The 15,647-nt window shown below is 36.0% G+C and overlaps 2 protein-coding genes across 4 annotated transcripts; one reads left to right on the forward strand and one right to left on the reverse strand.

Moving 5' to 3' along the window:
• Positions 1-4,415: 4,415 nt before the first annotated feature.
• LOC126791792 (uncharacterized) lies at positions 4,416-6,048 on the reverse strand. Of its 3 annotated transcripts, none has more exons than XM_050518273.1 (3): positions 5,941-6,048; positions 4,913-5,251; positions 4,416-4,717 (listed from the first exon to the last, which is right to left on the reverse strand). In XM_050518273.1, exons 2-3 carry the CDS (start codon positions 5,221-5,223, stop codon positions 4,624-4,626), a joined length of 405 nt encoding a protein of 134 aa, XP_050374230.1. In that variant the 5' UTR covers positions 5,224-5,251; positions 5,941-6,048; the 3' UTR covers positions 4,416-4,623. The 3 variants fall into 3 exon arrangements, with proteins under 3 accessions (XP_050374230.1, XP_050374228.1, XP_050374229.1); XM_050518271.1 differs by having other exon boundaries at positions 4,416-4,800; XM_050518272.1 differs by lacking the exon at positions 5,941-6,048 and adding an exon at positions 5,851-5,920 and having other exon boundaries at positions 4,416-4,800.
• A 4,501-nt stretch (positions 6,049-10,549) lies between these two features.
• LOC126790730 (putative disease resistance protein At1g50180) lies at positions 10,550-13,885 on the forward strand. Its single transcript, XM_050517075.1, is given in 2 exon segments — positions 10,550-11,659; positions 12,134-13,885. Coding segments are annotated over 2 exon segments (2,772 nt in total). The 5' UTR covers positions 10,550-10,638; the 3' UTR covers position 13,885.
• The last annotated feature ends 1,762 nt before the right edge of the window (positions 13,886-15,647 follow it).

The raw sequence follows: 15,647 nt of genomic DNA on the forward strand, positions 1-15,647 counted from the left end.
TGCTCCGCTGCTCGATCTCGTAGCGTCAACTCTGAATTTATGAGGTATTAAAGAGTCAACATCAAAGTTGACTATCGAATATAGGTTGACTCAATTATTTTCCTAGTTTGACTAGGAAAGTCAACCTTGGACTTTCTGTTGACCAAGTCTTTCCTAGTTTGACCAGGAATTGACCATGTCTACCAATTCTCAGAAAATCCGAAAATGATCCAATTTCAATAGTCGATCGATAATAAGCATACTTTATGGATATATAAGTTACTCAGCATCATATCGACGACTCATTTATTATACCAACACATTTCTAAGTTAAATAATTCTCGATCTCGAACCGGGCGAGAATCAGAACTAACATTAGTCGTAACTAAAAGTTACGTGTATTCGTTAAAATTCGGTTTTCATTAAGTTACCGTAGGTAAAAGTAAAACCGTTAAAATCATTTAGTAAAAAGTAAAAATGTAACTTAGGATAAAACCATAAAAGTAATTAGTAAAATTGTTATTCTCTGCCAGGGGCATTTTGGTCATTTCACATCACAGTAAAAGGGCAAAAGTAAAATAGTAAAAACCCATTTTCACCCTTATCACTCTGATCATACTTCCGGCCTCCCAAACCACTTCCGATCAATACAAATCAACACACAATTCACTCACAAGCTTCTCATCAAATCAATGACCACAAAAATGACAAAACAAAAGAGAAAAGAGGTGATTGCTACCTCCACAAGTCAAAAACGCAGAGCCGAGGCTGCTGCTCCTCTTCCGATTCCAAACCAAGCTGCTGCTCTTTCCCATGTTATTACAGCTCCAAAACTCATCCAAACCAGAAACCATGAAGGCCGCCAAGGTGGTGGTTTCACGACAGGACAAAAAAGAAAAAGAGAAAGAAAGAAGTTGAACTCAAATCGGAGGAATTCGTAGGAGAAATAAGCCAAAACAAGAGGAAGAGAGCTGGGCTCATCAATATGAGTTTGGGAGGACTAGCTTGGACTGAGAAGCTCATCGGAGGTCCAAATCGATGCTAGGAGGACGACGGCGTCACAATGGCCAAACCCATAAAAGTGAACTTCAAATTAGTTTCTGATTTGAACAACTTTGAGATAGAATCGGAATGGGTAAGAAGATATTGGGCAAGACTTACCCAAAGAAAGAAGGAAAGCTCGTCGAAACTCGCCGGTGGAACTGAGATCCTTCAGTGGTGTTCCACTGCCTTGATTTCAATCTCACCAATTCATGGGCGAATGGATGATCAAGGGACATGGCTGATAGGAGCACTTTGTGCGACATTCTTAACATATTTTACCTCAATTTGTACTTTGCTTAGTCTTTATTTTTGATGCATTTTTATGCTTACATGAGTTAAAAACGCATAATTGGTCTAGAGTCCTAGTTTGACTAGGAATCCTTGTTAGGTTTTGAAACTAATTATCTCCTATTATGATTTTATTTTGTTATTTTCAAATTGGATTGAAGAGATAATTAAAGAAAAAGAGATGGAGCCAAGTCATGCAACAATTAAATAGAAGATGATCATTAAATGCATAAAACATGGCATGTTTTAGGAAATAAAACATGACATGATTTAGGAAATAAAACATGACATGTTTTAGGGAATAAAACATGGCATGATTTAAGGGATTAAAACATGACATGATTTAGGGAATAAAACATGACATGATTTAGGGAATAAAACTTACCATGATTTAAGGGATTAAAGCATGGCATTATAATATGAGAAAAGATGCAACTACCCTCCTTCTTTCCTCTATATATACATGGCTTCATCTCTCAAATAGGATCACTTCTCATTAGCATTCAAGAGCCAAAACTCTACCAAAACACCACCATAAACTTCCCTCACAAATTTGCCAAGTCATCCACCCCAAAACCATCATCATCTCCACCGAGTTTCACTTATTGCAGCCGTACCTCTAAGGTTCCTACAACGTGTGATTCTCACAACTCATCTCCAGGGCTTCGTCTATTTGTGCTAATCTACAATTCTTTGTCTATGAAGATTGTAAGTTGTTGTTTATGTGGAAATATTGGTTTTGTATTTGTTTTAGAATTTTCAGATTGTATTTGATATTTTTTAGACTATACCAAATTTATGTTCTTATAATTATTGAAGTTTGTATTTATATTGTTGTGTTCTAATCATCTTTCTCATACTTTTAGATAATTTTCAGATATGTGCATATGAATTTAGTGCTTGGATGCAGTCCCTAAGATTGTGTTTGAGTGCTAGATTCATCAACCATATTGACACAAATCGAATTATGCCCTAAGTAGATTCGGTTTGTGTTGATTAAAAGTGGTAAAAATTCTGGAAATTTGCATGTGAAACCATGGTGGGTGACGCCACACATGCAACATGTCTCCAACAAAGATTTGGTGCTTAAATGTAATCTTGTTTGATTTTTACTCTAAGTGTTATTGAATTCGATTGCATGCAAATTTAGATTAGGCCCTAAGTCAATCTAAATGTTAATTGAAATCTTGCATGATTAGATGATCCTCTAAGGCTCTAATTGTATTGGTGTTTAAAAAGTATGTAATTGGTCGAATTAGAATGCATGATAGGTTCGAACTTGTAATTATGTGGTGTAATGCTAAATTTGGTTTAAGTTTGTTAAATAGAAGTCGATCATGTAAATAGTAATTTGGGTTTTATTTTAGTAGTTAATAATCAATCTCAAACCCCCCCCCCCCCATTATTTGTTCACACTAAAAGTTTAGAGTTCCCTTCAATTCCCCAGAAAGAACGATCATTGCTTATTCTATACTAACGATAATATTTTACACGGTTTATTATAGACGTTTTAACCAATGATCTATCAATGGCTTGGAAGAGGATGAAAAGGCGGTCAAGATGGTGATGATGCATGTGTTGGGCTCGCCGGAGTGGTGGCGCTAGGTCGAGGAAGATGAAAGTGTGGTGGTGCGGTCGGTCTCGGTGAGGGAGAAGAAACAGAAGAAAAAAGTGAGGGAGAGAGAAAGTAAACGCGAGGAAGAAGGAAAGAAAATAAGTTGGGCTCAGGCTTGGGCCCGGGTCAAGCTATTTTGGGCTTTTTCTTAAAAGCCTGAAAATAAATACCCAAAACAGAAAATTATTTTAAAAACAAAACACAACTTTAGAAAATCGTTAAAACAAAACCGAGTTTCGGAAAAATATTCCGGGAACACTTTCGAGCTCGTGGCGACATGTAGTCTAATAACGACATATTAAACTACGTTTTCGACACTTAACATAAATGTAGATTAATTACTCCTAAAGTGTCGGTAATCGAGATTAGAAATCTCGGGTCTTACAATCGGTGTGGACATTGAGACAACTGATGATGGTTAGAGTGACAATTAGGACACCATTGAGGACCATAAAATTCATGACGCACTGCCCAAGGAGGAGAAGCAAAGGGGTTCACTACGTTGTGCATTTGTGGCATCATAATTCTTGAGGGAGGGATACAATGTTGTTGTTGCCGTGATAGGGAGTTGTTGTGATTATTATAGTACATGAGTGTAGCCAGAGAAAGGGAAGAATCAGAATGATTTTGAGGATTGAGTATGAAAGGTTTGGGATGAAACAAGAAGGGAAGAAGGATCAATAAATACCTAAACTACTAATACCATGTAGAAAATGATTTCCATTAATCCTGAATGATACAAGATTTACAATTAATAGACTTCAGACTACAATCACTACATCCTAGTATTGATTACAATCGTTGACAGCTATGAATACAAATATGTATCTGATGATTCTAGCAATCAATCAGATAGCATAATTGATTCACATAGATATAGCCATATCAGTAGGTAGTCAATGAAGGAGATTGAGCAATTGGTGGAGAAGATTAAGTAGTTTTAACAGTTTACTTTCGAGTAGATGATGAATTTATATATTTCTAGTATGATAAATAAACAAATTCAGAAATTAATCTCCACCATACTCTCTCTGAAACTTTTAAAGTATTTTTTATACTTAAACAATACTAAGGTAAAAAGGAAGAAATATGGTACATGTACATGAACTTTGTGCCACTACTAACATTCGTACACCATGTTTGAAAATATAAACTTCAGTACATCACATTTGATGCCCGACTAAAAATAAGGACACAAAGTTACTAACACCGTTAGTTGATGGAATATGTGACATATTTTCAGGGGTAAAACAGACCGGACAGAATTTCCCTCCAAATTATTATTTTAACCCCTGGTAATTCTTGACAATTTTCACATCCTAGTGAAAAAAGGACTATTCTAAGAGAATATATAAATATAATGATTGTTAACGATGGGGGATAAGAACTGAAAAAAAAACCATATAATCTGGACAAAATCACAAGTATAAAAATGAGAGAAAAATGATCAGGTAACACAATCATAGAAATAATAAATAAGTACTTAATTAATGGTTCAATAACATAAAATACATGACCAAATAATGGGAGGTAAATTGTTTCAAGGGCTATTACATAATCAAAAGTCTAATAAAAACTATGTTACACGAGCTATAATGGCATGACATTAGTCTCATAAACAAAACAAACCAAATGCCACATTAACAAGTGGTGTTTCATGCCTCTTCTACCATATGTTGGTTCCTCATAAACTGAATTCAAGATTCCCACAAAGCCCTCTGAAGCTTGGATTTGGGACCCTGAATAGATGCTGATGAAGTTCCAGATGTTGCGGCAAGTCTGGGTGATTTCCTGATGGCATTCCCTGTAGGATTCTTTGATGTCTTCCTTGAATCTTTTGCATTTTCAGTTGTTGTCTCATGCATTGATTCGGACTAGGAATTAATTAAATGGATAGTGTGTTAGCAGTGGCATGTATAAAATTCATGATGCAAAAAACTCATCTTAATTATTAATCACATATGAACTAGAACTAGTAAAACTTACCTCAGAAGCATTACACACCACATTGAATTGTTTTCAGGAATATTTTCATTCCCTTCATCAGCATTAGAGTCAATATTAAGATTAGCACTGACATTAGACCTCAGATTCACATTTTGGTTGGCATTATCATGAACCATGTTAGGCTGAACAGATGATGCTTGAGAGTTGGCACTGTCCTCAATTGCTTCAGCAGCTGGGAGTGTTGGTACACTAGAAATTTGATGCACAACTTGAGGGTCTGGTGCAAAAGCATCAGTTGGAGGTGCAACCTTTTGATTCACAACAGCTCGAGGGGCACTAGCAGGAGGCATCGCAGCATGGTCACCCTTGATTCACACCCTGCATTCCATTGCATTTATACATTAAATTTTATTACAGCAACAATTTATTATACCAATAGGCTGAAAATTATGTTCAAAGAATCCTTTGCAAGTCTAATTTAAGTAGGTGATGATTGAAGACTCAGAAAGGTTGTAAAAGATCTCAAATAAGTTGTTTTATACAAAGGAGCTGCATGTTTGAGAAATTTCCAGAAAACAGGTACCAAGAGAAGAAAATTCACCAGAAATTGACATTTCAATATTTTTAAGTGAAAATCTCCAGAACTGAAAATATACACGCAAAGCTACAATCTTCCAAAATTTCAAGTCATTTGGAGTTCAAATGAATGGTTACACAAAGATCCAAAGTCACTGAATCAGCAGAATTCCTAAAACACAGTACAAACTTTGAAATAGCACAAGTTTCTCAAATCAACTCCGTTTTGCATGAAACCAAAACTAAAACGATATTTAAAGAGTCTATTTTGAGCTGTTAAAAACTGAGAAAGAAGTAAGAAGGCTAGGTTTTTCGTTAAACAAGGAATAGCCTACTGGTTCGGTTTGGTTATGTCATTGAGACAATATGGCGAACACTTGATGTGCACTATGTCTACCTACCCAGTGGAGTTACCAAATCTATCTAATAATCAAATGATCATCCCAACATCTTTGAACACAAGGAACAAAACATAGAGCAGATGATCCTACCTACACATAGAGCAAAACAATAAGTTTCGGGTAGCAAGATGTCTTAGAAATGCAAGATTTTCCTGCTAAACGCAGATGTGACATAAATTCCGGTGTTGGTTGGGTTCTGAAGTGCTATTATTATTACCTATTATACATGCAGTATGCACCACACGTTTATGGAATATCATATGACAGTGCTTTTATCATTTTTTCATAGAACTTTATTTTAGTTATAAATTTTATCATAGAATATCTAGCAGATGTATCATATTTGCATAACATATAGGTGTGCAAGGACGTAGCTACACGCTACGGTAGCTGTAGTCCATCTCAAATTACTAAAAAACTTACATTTCTAGCTAAATTTAGTGTTAAAATTTAGATGTTAAATATTAACTCACCCCAAATTTCTATATATATAATTCATAAATAATCGTAAATTTTTTTCTAACCCAACCCATTATGAAATCCTGGCTCCGCCCTTGTAGGCGTGCAGAATAATGTGATTAATCTGACCAGGTCTGTTGGTCTGTTGTTGGATCTTTCAGGAGAGGGTTCTTGCTGAAAACACTTGGAGTTGATTCCCCTTTTCCCAATCCAAGCACCAATTTATAATTACCATTCCTCAAAAGAGCCAAACTCCAAATTCTATAGCCAACTTTTTTGCTCCACCTTCAGCCAGTTTACAGGAAACTCTTCTTCTCATCAATTTATCTATGAGTTGTACATATCTATTTATTTTATTGGGAGCCTAAAAAGCACGGAGACGCCGCCTGAGCTGCGTATCGCTTGTCTGACACAGACACACTCGGATACGCTTGGACACGCGAACTGATTTTGGACACGGTTTGGACACGCGTGTCCATTACGAAGGACATAGTGGGATATTTTTGTCCATACAAAAATCTTAGATCAAAACCCTCACTACGCGCAGTTTTCTCGATCAGGTCCATGGCAGCTACATCAGAGATCGTCCCAAGCCTTAACTTGCTGCTTCATAGCCTCCGTTGAGTCCTCGTGGTTCCTGAGTCGCCCAGATTGAAGAAGAAAATGGCTAGGTCGGTGATAGAGGAAGAACAAAGACAAAAAAGGGAGAAAATTAGAATCTAGGTTTGAGAAACTGAGAACAAAATTGAATTCACTTCTCTTTTTTTTTTTCACCAAGTCATCGAAACCCAGCAACAACATCTCCTTCCTTTTCTCTCATCCCCAAACACCCAAACACCTTTTAGTCTTCTTCTTCTACTGTAAGTCTCTTTTCTCCTATGTATAGTGTTCTTGTATTTTTGTTTGTTATCATAATTTGGGGATTGTTTTTAGGGTTCAATCTCTCAATTGGGAGATTGTGTGTGTTTAGGGTTCAGGGTTATTGGTATTCAATGTTTCTATATAGCTTCTCTCTCTTTCTAGCTAAGCATATTATTTCACAAGATTCGTAGAATTTCAAATATCATTCCAAATAAAGATAGGAAGGAGAAAATTGTGTATTACGTTTTTACCATTGCTTAATTGTTATTGTTCATTCTTAACTGGAGGAAGATGGAATATACCAGAAATTTGTTGCTTATTTTTCGTTATGTTTGACGGGTTGTGTGAAATGAATTTGGATTGGCATCAAGGCAATTACACAAATTCTTCAAGTCTAGGCTTCAATGCTTCATTTGGAGTTTGTTTGGCTATAAGCCTACAACTAAAAGTTGGATCTTCTAGGATTGTTCTTCTTTGGAGTTGGTATATTTAAGTTGCTTGAAGGTTTCATCAAGTGAGAATGAAGTATGTTGAATCTTAATTGTCTCATATATTTTAAATCTGTGATTTTTGTGCAGTAAATATTTTGGCTAAAAGTGAAGTAGTTAGGTTTGGTATTTGCAACTGGTGTCTTATAGACAATTGTAATAGACATCCTAAAGAATAATTGAGAACTGGAATTTCAGAGAAAGAATTTTTCTATAAATTACTTATCATTTTTTGAAGTTGCAAACCTGCATTGGAAAAATGATAGATTTTGAATATGTGATTTTTGTGCAGTAAATATTTTGGCTGAAAATGAAGTAGTTAGGTTGGGTATTTGCAAATGATATCTTCTAGACATTTATAAAAGACATCCTAAAGAACAATTGGGAACTTGAATCATATTAAAAGGATTTGTCTACAATTACTTATCATTTTTTAAAGTTGCAGACCTGCATTGAAAAAATCACAGATTTTGAATTTGTGTTGACAGATTTTTTTTTTCTTTTTCAGGAAGTATGAGTGCAGTAGGATCAACTCCTATTAGTTCTAGTGTTGGATCAGTTAATGCCGGTGGTAATGTTGGATATGGAGGTGGTCATGAAGATCGTCAAATAGAGGTAATTGGAGGTGGCAATGTAGTTTTTGCAATATCTACTACAATGGCTCGTATACAAGAGTTCGGGCACATTTGTTAAGCGAAGGAGGGGGAATTGCGGGGTGCCCTAAGGTTAATCCCATAGCTATATTACTTATTTTATAAAACTATATTATTATTTTTCTTAATTAGATATATATATTAAAAATATATATTTAATTAACTTGTCCCAAACGTGTCTGTGTCCAACAAAAATTTCATGTGCCGTGTCCGCGTATCGAATTGTGTCAAATACGGACACTCGTGTCCGTATCTGTGCTATATAGTTGGGAGCTTATACTATATGTACTGGAGAGCTCGTCAGTATTGAGATTTAATGTGTTGTTGTGTCAACCTGCCAAAAGAACAATATTGAGGCTTTGAATTATTAAGGGAGAAACCTTTCATGACCTTCAAAGCTTTTCAAATTTGGCATTACAATATTGAGAGATTTTAAATACACACCTCAAATCTCTTAATACACACTCATACTTAATACACCACATATTTCAATTCTCATTCCAATATTTTTACTAAATATACCACATAAAAAACCTAAAATACCCTTGAATTAAAAAATCACGAAATACGTCATTATTTGGATTTACAAGGCTACTTTTTACCGTGATTAGTATATTAACATCTTCTAGATATTCATATCGATTCTTATTTGTTCTTACGAATCATATAGATTGTAATTATTATTATTTTAAATTCTTTAATCATAAAAATGATAAACAACATATATATATATAAGAGAAAGGGATGAATTGATTGTTTGAAGAAGATGAACATTTCTTTGTTAAGAATGTATGAAGATGAACTTTAATGAAGGATGAAAAATTATAATTCTTTTTCATTAATGACCTTGTTTGGGACTCTAAAAATAGAAATGATCTATTTCGGTGAAAATTAAGGAATGAATTGATTGTTTGAATCTCTCGCTTAATTTTCCATCAAAATATATACTAATTTAAATTCTCCTGTAAATTTTCTTATTTTAATTGTTTCTAAAAATAAATTCTTAGTTTTGATAATTTAGTTTGTTTTTAATTTTCTGAATTATTACATGTACATATTTTGGTCATTCAACATACATACAAAATGTTATTATTGAATAATAGGGGTGTGTATCAAACGTTTATGGGTGTGTATTTAAAACTTCTCTACAATATTGGGTTTGTATATTATTTGTTTTGAAAAGTTAGTAATTTGGAGGTCATTACCACAATTCTTATGCCTCAATCTAGAATGTAACAACAAGTTCTAGTAACCTCAGATTAGAACCTGGTATGTGTTTGTGTGATTAATTTAGTTCAAGAAACATCCTCATTTAGAACCATGTTCTCCATATTCTCTTATAAATGACAAGTACAGAGCCATGCCAGGTATATATGGATTTGAATATCTGCATCTCTATGAGAAGATACAGTTGACTAGATGAAGAGACAGCTCCATTGTTAACAAGAACCAAACCAATTCCTCTCTTCCGGTTTTGATCATATACGAAAACAAATTTGTCGCTTATCCCTATTATGTCCATCACCCTAAATAAATGTTAAGTGTCTTTTATAATACTATAATTATAAATTTGTTAAGAAAAATGACATTTGATATTTACTTAGGGTGGTGGACATGATAAGGGTGAGCGACAAATTTGATTCCAATCATATACAGTGTATATAAATCAAATCGGAAACCCACCAATTCCTCCTCCAAGTCTCGGCTCGGGTCGATTCTGTGCAGTCATCTCTCTGTCTAAACAAACGGGTTTCGTCGAACAAGCTCATGATGCCTCTGCGCTGGTATACGAAGTGCCATCATCGACAGCCTCTGCAAGATATCTTGAGGGGTTGCCAGGTCTATAGCTCTTTCCCACTCGGAACCGGCTGCTGATGTGGAGGTTATCACTCACACCAATATCCTCGCCTGATTGATACATAAGTCAGACATTACTGCATAAAGTCTACCCTCTTAGTTAGAATGGATTTCTGGTTTGAATTCTCTTAGTCAAGATTTCCTGCCATTGATTTCATTACTGTTGCCATGTGGGGACTGTGATAAGACATGCTATTTGTCTTGGTTGGAACAGGCCAGCAAGATTGATTCCTGCAGATAAAGGGTGTGTGATGTGGAAACCAAGTCTCTTCACATGACAGCACTAGGCTAATTGATAACAGTGATGTAAATTATTTGAGAGGATATAATAGCTGGTTATGTGATAACCACACAAAATATTCTTGAGGAGATACAGTTGACTAGATGAACTGGTTTTCATACATAGATGAAGAGACAGCTCCATTGTTAACAAGAGCTGGTTTCTGGCTTTGATCATAAAACTGGTATATATGGCTGAGGCTATTGTTTCCATTGTGGTCGGAAGGCTCGGAGACTTCATCATTCATGAAGCCAATCTCTTGTGTGGAGTCAGGGACCAGGTTGAGCTTGCACAGACAGAGCTACAGATGATGCAGGGCTTCTTGAAAGATGCAGACAAAAGGCAGAAGGATGATGAAACAGTGCGCATTTGGGTTGCCAAAGTTAGAGATGCTGCTTATGATATGGAGGATGCCATTGAAATCTTTACCTTTAGAGTCTCTTCCGAGACGAGAACGCTTGCTTGTTTCTTGATTAAAGGATATGGTGTTCACAAGATTGTTGCAGAAATTGAGAAGATCACAACCAGAATCTCTAGCTTGAGGCTGAGTTTGCAGACTTACAACGTCAGAGAAATAAGAGAGAGTAGAGATGGTGTGATCTCTTCATATCAAAGGCACCAACAACTGAGGCGAACTTACTCGCACATCATTGAACCTCATGTTGTTGGGTTACAAGACAACATAAAGGATTTGGTTACACATCTCGTGAAGAATGAGAATTGCCACAAAGTTGTCTCTATCTGGGGAATGGGTGGTTTGGGGAAGACCACTCTTGCCAAGCAGGTTTATCACCACAGCGAAGTTAGGCGCCATTTTAGTTGTTTTGCTTGGGTGTGTATATCTCACAGATTTCAAGTAAGGGAAGTCTGGGAAGGAATTCTAGTTAAACTAATTTGTGCTACAAATGAGCAACGAGAAGAAATTGCGAGAATGAAGGAGGATGAAATTGCCAAAAAGCTTTATCTTGTTCTACAAGAAAGGACATGTTTGGTGGTGCTTGATGATATCTGGAGTACTGAGACATGGGATTCTTTGAAAGCTGGATTTCCACATGAGAAAACCATGAGCAAGATACTACTCACTACACGCAACAAAGGAGTAGCTCTACACGCAGATAGGAAAGGGTTTCTTCACCAACCTCGACCACTGAATGATTGCGAAAGCTGGCAATTGTTTGAGATCATAGCTATTTTTGGAAGGGAAGAAACAAGTATGTATCCACTCCACCTATTTTACTTCACTTTTCTTGTTCATGTGCTGAGTTACATTCTACACATTAATCTGCATAATTGAGATCAATATTACTTTGGTTATTCTTCTCAATAGTATCAAATCTGTAATCTCTCAATACTTCACTTCATTTTCAAATTGTATTGTAGACATGAGCATTATCAGATACTTGGTTCATTATTGAATAACGAATTGTGATTGACAATAGCTGTATATCATCATTTTAAGATATACAATTTATATGTGCTAGAGTTGATTATTAGAGAGGAATGAACTTATGTAGTAAAGAAACTCAAGTTCTCGCAACAATTTTTTGATCCTCAAGTATTCTTAGATGAATTTTTCAATCTATTTGAATATATGAGAATTGGTAATTTCTTTATATTTCAGAGGAGTTGATCTCTTAGAAACAAGGGCAGCAAATTTATCATTGCCTTTTCTCCTTGTTTTTCAGATCCTGAAATCCACTCAAAGATGAAAGAGTTGGGAAAGAAGATGCTTTTGCATTGTCGAGGTCTGCCGTTAGCCATCAGTGCACTTGCAGGGCTTCTAGCTAGAAAAGACACAATTGATGAGTGGAATACAGTGCTTAAGAATGTTTATTCATACATAAGAAGAGGAAGAGGCCATGAAGAAGAATATGCAGGTGCATCGTGGGTTTTGGCATTGAGTTATGATGACTTACCATATCATTTAAAGCCATGCTTTCTGTATTTAGGTCACTTTCCTGAGGATTCTGAAATACCAGTGACATTGTTGACTTAATTATGGATGGCAGAAGGTCTAATATCTTTTGGGCAACAAGGACAAAGTTCCAGTGGATCATTGGAGGAAATAGGGTACAGCTACTTGTGTGAATTAGTGGAAAGGTGTGTGGTTCAAGTTGGAGAAAGGGGTTTAATCAGAAAGATTAAAACTTGCTGCATCCATGATCTAATGAGAGACTTATGCCTGTTAAAGACAGAAGAGGAGAACTTCCATCAAATTGTCAACTTTTCAAGCAAAAAAGAGGCAATCTATCCTTCTGCTTCGTCCACAGTAAGTATGAGTAAAGTTCGTAGACTTGCAATTTATTTAGATTCTGAAGCTGACAGATTGCTTCCACCAAAAGATGAAAGAAATGACCACCTCAGGTCCTTGTTATACTTTGTACCAAGAAACTGGATGCCGCGAAATCAAAGATTGGTACATTCAGTTTTTAAGGTCTTCAAACTGCTTAGAGTTTTGAAGTTTGAAAATATGAGTAGAGAAGTAGAGCTGCCAAGTGAAATTGGGAATATGGTTCATCTCAGATTCCTAAGCCTAAGGCGTTGCCATATAAAGCGGTTGCCATTGTCCATAGGGAATTTGAAGAGCATGCAAACTCTAGATTTTCGATTTCGTCAACTGGATATTGTTCCAAATGTGCTGTGGAAGATGGAACAACTGAGACACTTGTATTTACCTCTGTACTACCGTGCAAGTGGTAAACTGCGACTATCTACCCTTCACAATTTGCAGACCTTATTACATGTTGGCAACTCTCATTTGAGTGATATTACTGACCTAACCAATCTCAATAAATTGGCTGTGCAATTGTCGAGCCCCTCAAAGAATTTGGAGAAGGTATTAACATCTACAAGCGGCACACTTGAGCGCCTCAGGTCTCTATATGTGCATAACTTGGTCGGAACTCGTAGTTGTGCAGAGGTTTCACAAATAGTTTCAAGATGTCTCAACCTTTACAAGCTTGATTTGAAAGGTCCAACTGTAGAGTTACCAAAAAACCTACATTGCTATCCAAATCTCACCAAGTTATGGTTATGTCGTTGCTTTCTAAAGGAGAATCAAATGTCAGTACTAGAGAAGCTGCCAAAGTTGAGAAGTCTTTCCCTCCAATCCAACACATTTGAGGACAGTGTCAAGACACTCGTCTGCTCCAAAGGAGGCTTTCTTCGTCTTGAATTCCTCTCGCTTTATTACATGGATGAAATAGATGAGTGGACTGTGGAGGAAGGAGCCATGCCTAATCTCTGCCGGTTGAAGATTTCGCGGTGTAGAGGATTGACCACATTTCCAGATGGTTTGAGATATAACAGTAGCCTTAAAGAGTTGTGCATTACACGGATGCCTAGGATCTTCCTTAGTAAACTTCAGGAAGGAGGAGAAGACTTCTATAAAATCAAACATGTGCCTTCGCTTGTATTTGGAGAGGCACGCGACTAGGTACCTTATTTTCACTTCTATCATGCTTCACTACTGTTCATTAGTTCTGTTATACTACTTTTTGAGTCTGCTTCTGCCATTTGGTCTTTCTTCTGGTTCATCACTCATATAATCAAGCAGCTCGTTCATTAATCTTACTGATCACTAATTGCCATGTCCAGGAAAAATGTAAAAGAAAATGTGTGGAGTATGTGGCCGGTGATCATCCATTTCATGGCAAAGTGATATCTGCTGATCAATCCGAAATCATGCAGACTTCCTTTAATGTATGAAGATTTAATCTATTCGGCCAAAGTGGCAATTGCTAACACGGTTTTCTCATCATCAGATCAAGAGAAATTACTGTACAGAACTTGTATCTGTATGACACTATGACTCAATGTCATTTGCTTGTGCATCTATTTTCAAACCTAATTTGAGGAGAATTGCAACGATGCGTGTGTGAGTACATGTATTATACATATTCTTACTACAGAACTTCTATTCTAGATCAAAATCTGCATGCTTCTACTATGAAGTATTCTATTTTGTATAGAAGTATGCATAACCTACAAGTTTTGATCTCTATACCATGTCACAATTTTTTTTTGTATGATTTGATTGATTTCAATCCCAGAGGTGATTCAAGGGATCCAAGGGATCTATCAGAGGAAATGCACAATACTCTGAACTTGATCTTCATTGTGGTAGTTACAATTGGCTAGCCGTTGCTGAAATACTTCCAACATAGAGCATGCAATAACCTCTTGGTTTCTTAGGATTGGTAAATTCTTCCTGATGAAGCATCTGCAGTAATTATTCAGCCGATGAGCTTGTTGAAACACGCAATAAAAAAAAATCAATGAGAGATGGCGTAGAATTTATTCAAAAGTTTCATCAATTACATTAAGAAGTGTGATAAAATAATGAAAAATTAATCTCTGATAAATGACGAGAAAACATAGGAAATCAAGCAAATACCTGCGCACCCAATATTGGTTATGGACCAATATTGTTGGCCTCTATATCTACAGACGAGTGTAAACCTTCAAGCTCATTCACTGCTTCTAATCTCAGACTTGTTCTGGCCACCATTAGATCCTCACATGAAAACCTTACCCTTCTCTTCCTCTAAATACTAAAGTACTGTAGTAACCTTTCTTACGAGTTAGGACAAAGTTGTAACATGGAGAAATTTTTCTGTGATACCGTAGCACCACGTGGCAATACACAGTGGTCTACCATTCCAATCACAATTTGACATGTAAGATTTAATCAGAAAAATTATATTTTAGCTTTTTGTTAAAGACTATTTTAGGTTTCTTTCTAAAACCATAAACCTTAAACCCTAAATCATCAATACTCATGAAGGTCATTTCACAAATAATAAAAATGTTAGATTATAATTTTAGTGTAATAAATCCACGTGTCGAAATATAATAGGTAATGAGTATCACTAGTCATTGTACACCTCCTTATAAGGGGGTCAAAGAACCTAAATATCGTTTTTGGGGATCATGTAATTTGGTACATTATAACAATTGGACTATGTAGTATGTACTATTAATATAGCATTCATTTAACCATCGGAAAAAGACTACAGTAGAATGATCTCCACCAAAGATGATCTGTGAAGTTGAGGTTCATTGATTTAAACTTCAAAGTGTCCACTTGTATTCAAAACTAGTGCTTTACTGTTTTTCTTTCCTCTTTGAAAGGGGTAGTTGCTTTCCTGTTTGGAGATGTTACATTCGATTAAAGAAAACGATGAGACAACAACAAAC

This window comes from Argentina anserina, chromosome 4 (assembly GCF_933775445.1).
Source record: "Argentina anserina chromosome 4, drPotAnse1.1, whole genome shotgun sequence".
Lineage (NCBI taxonomy): Eukaryota > Viridiplantae > Streptophyta > Magnoliopsida > Rosales > Rosaceae > Argentina > Argentina anserina.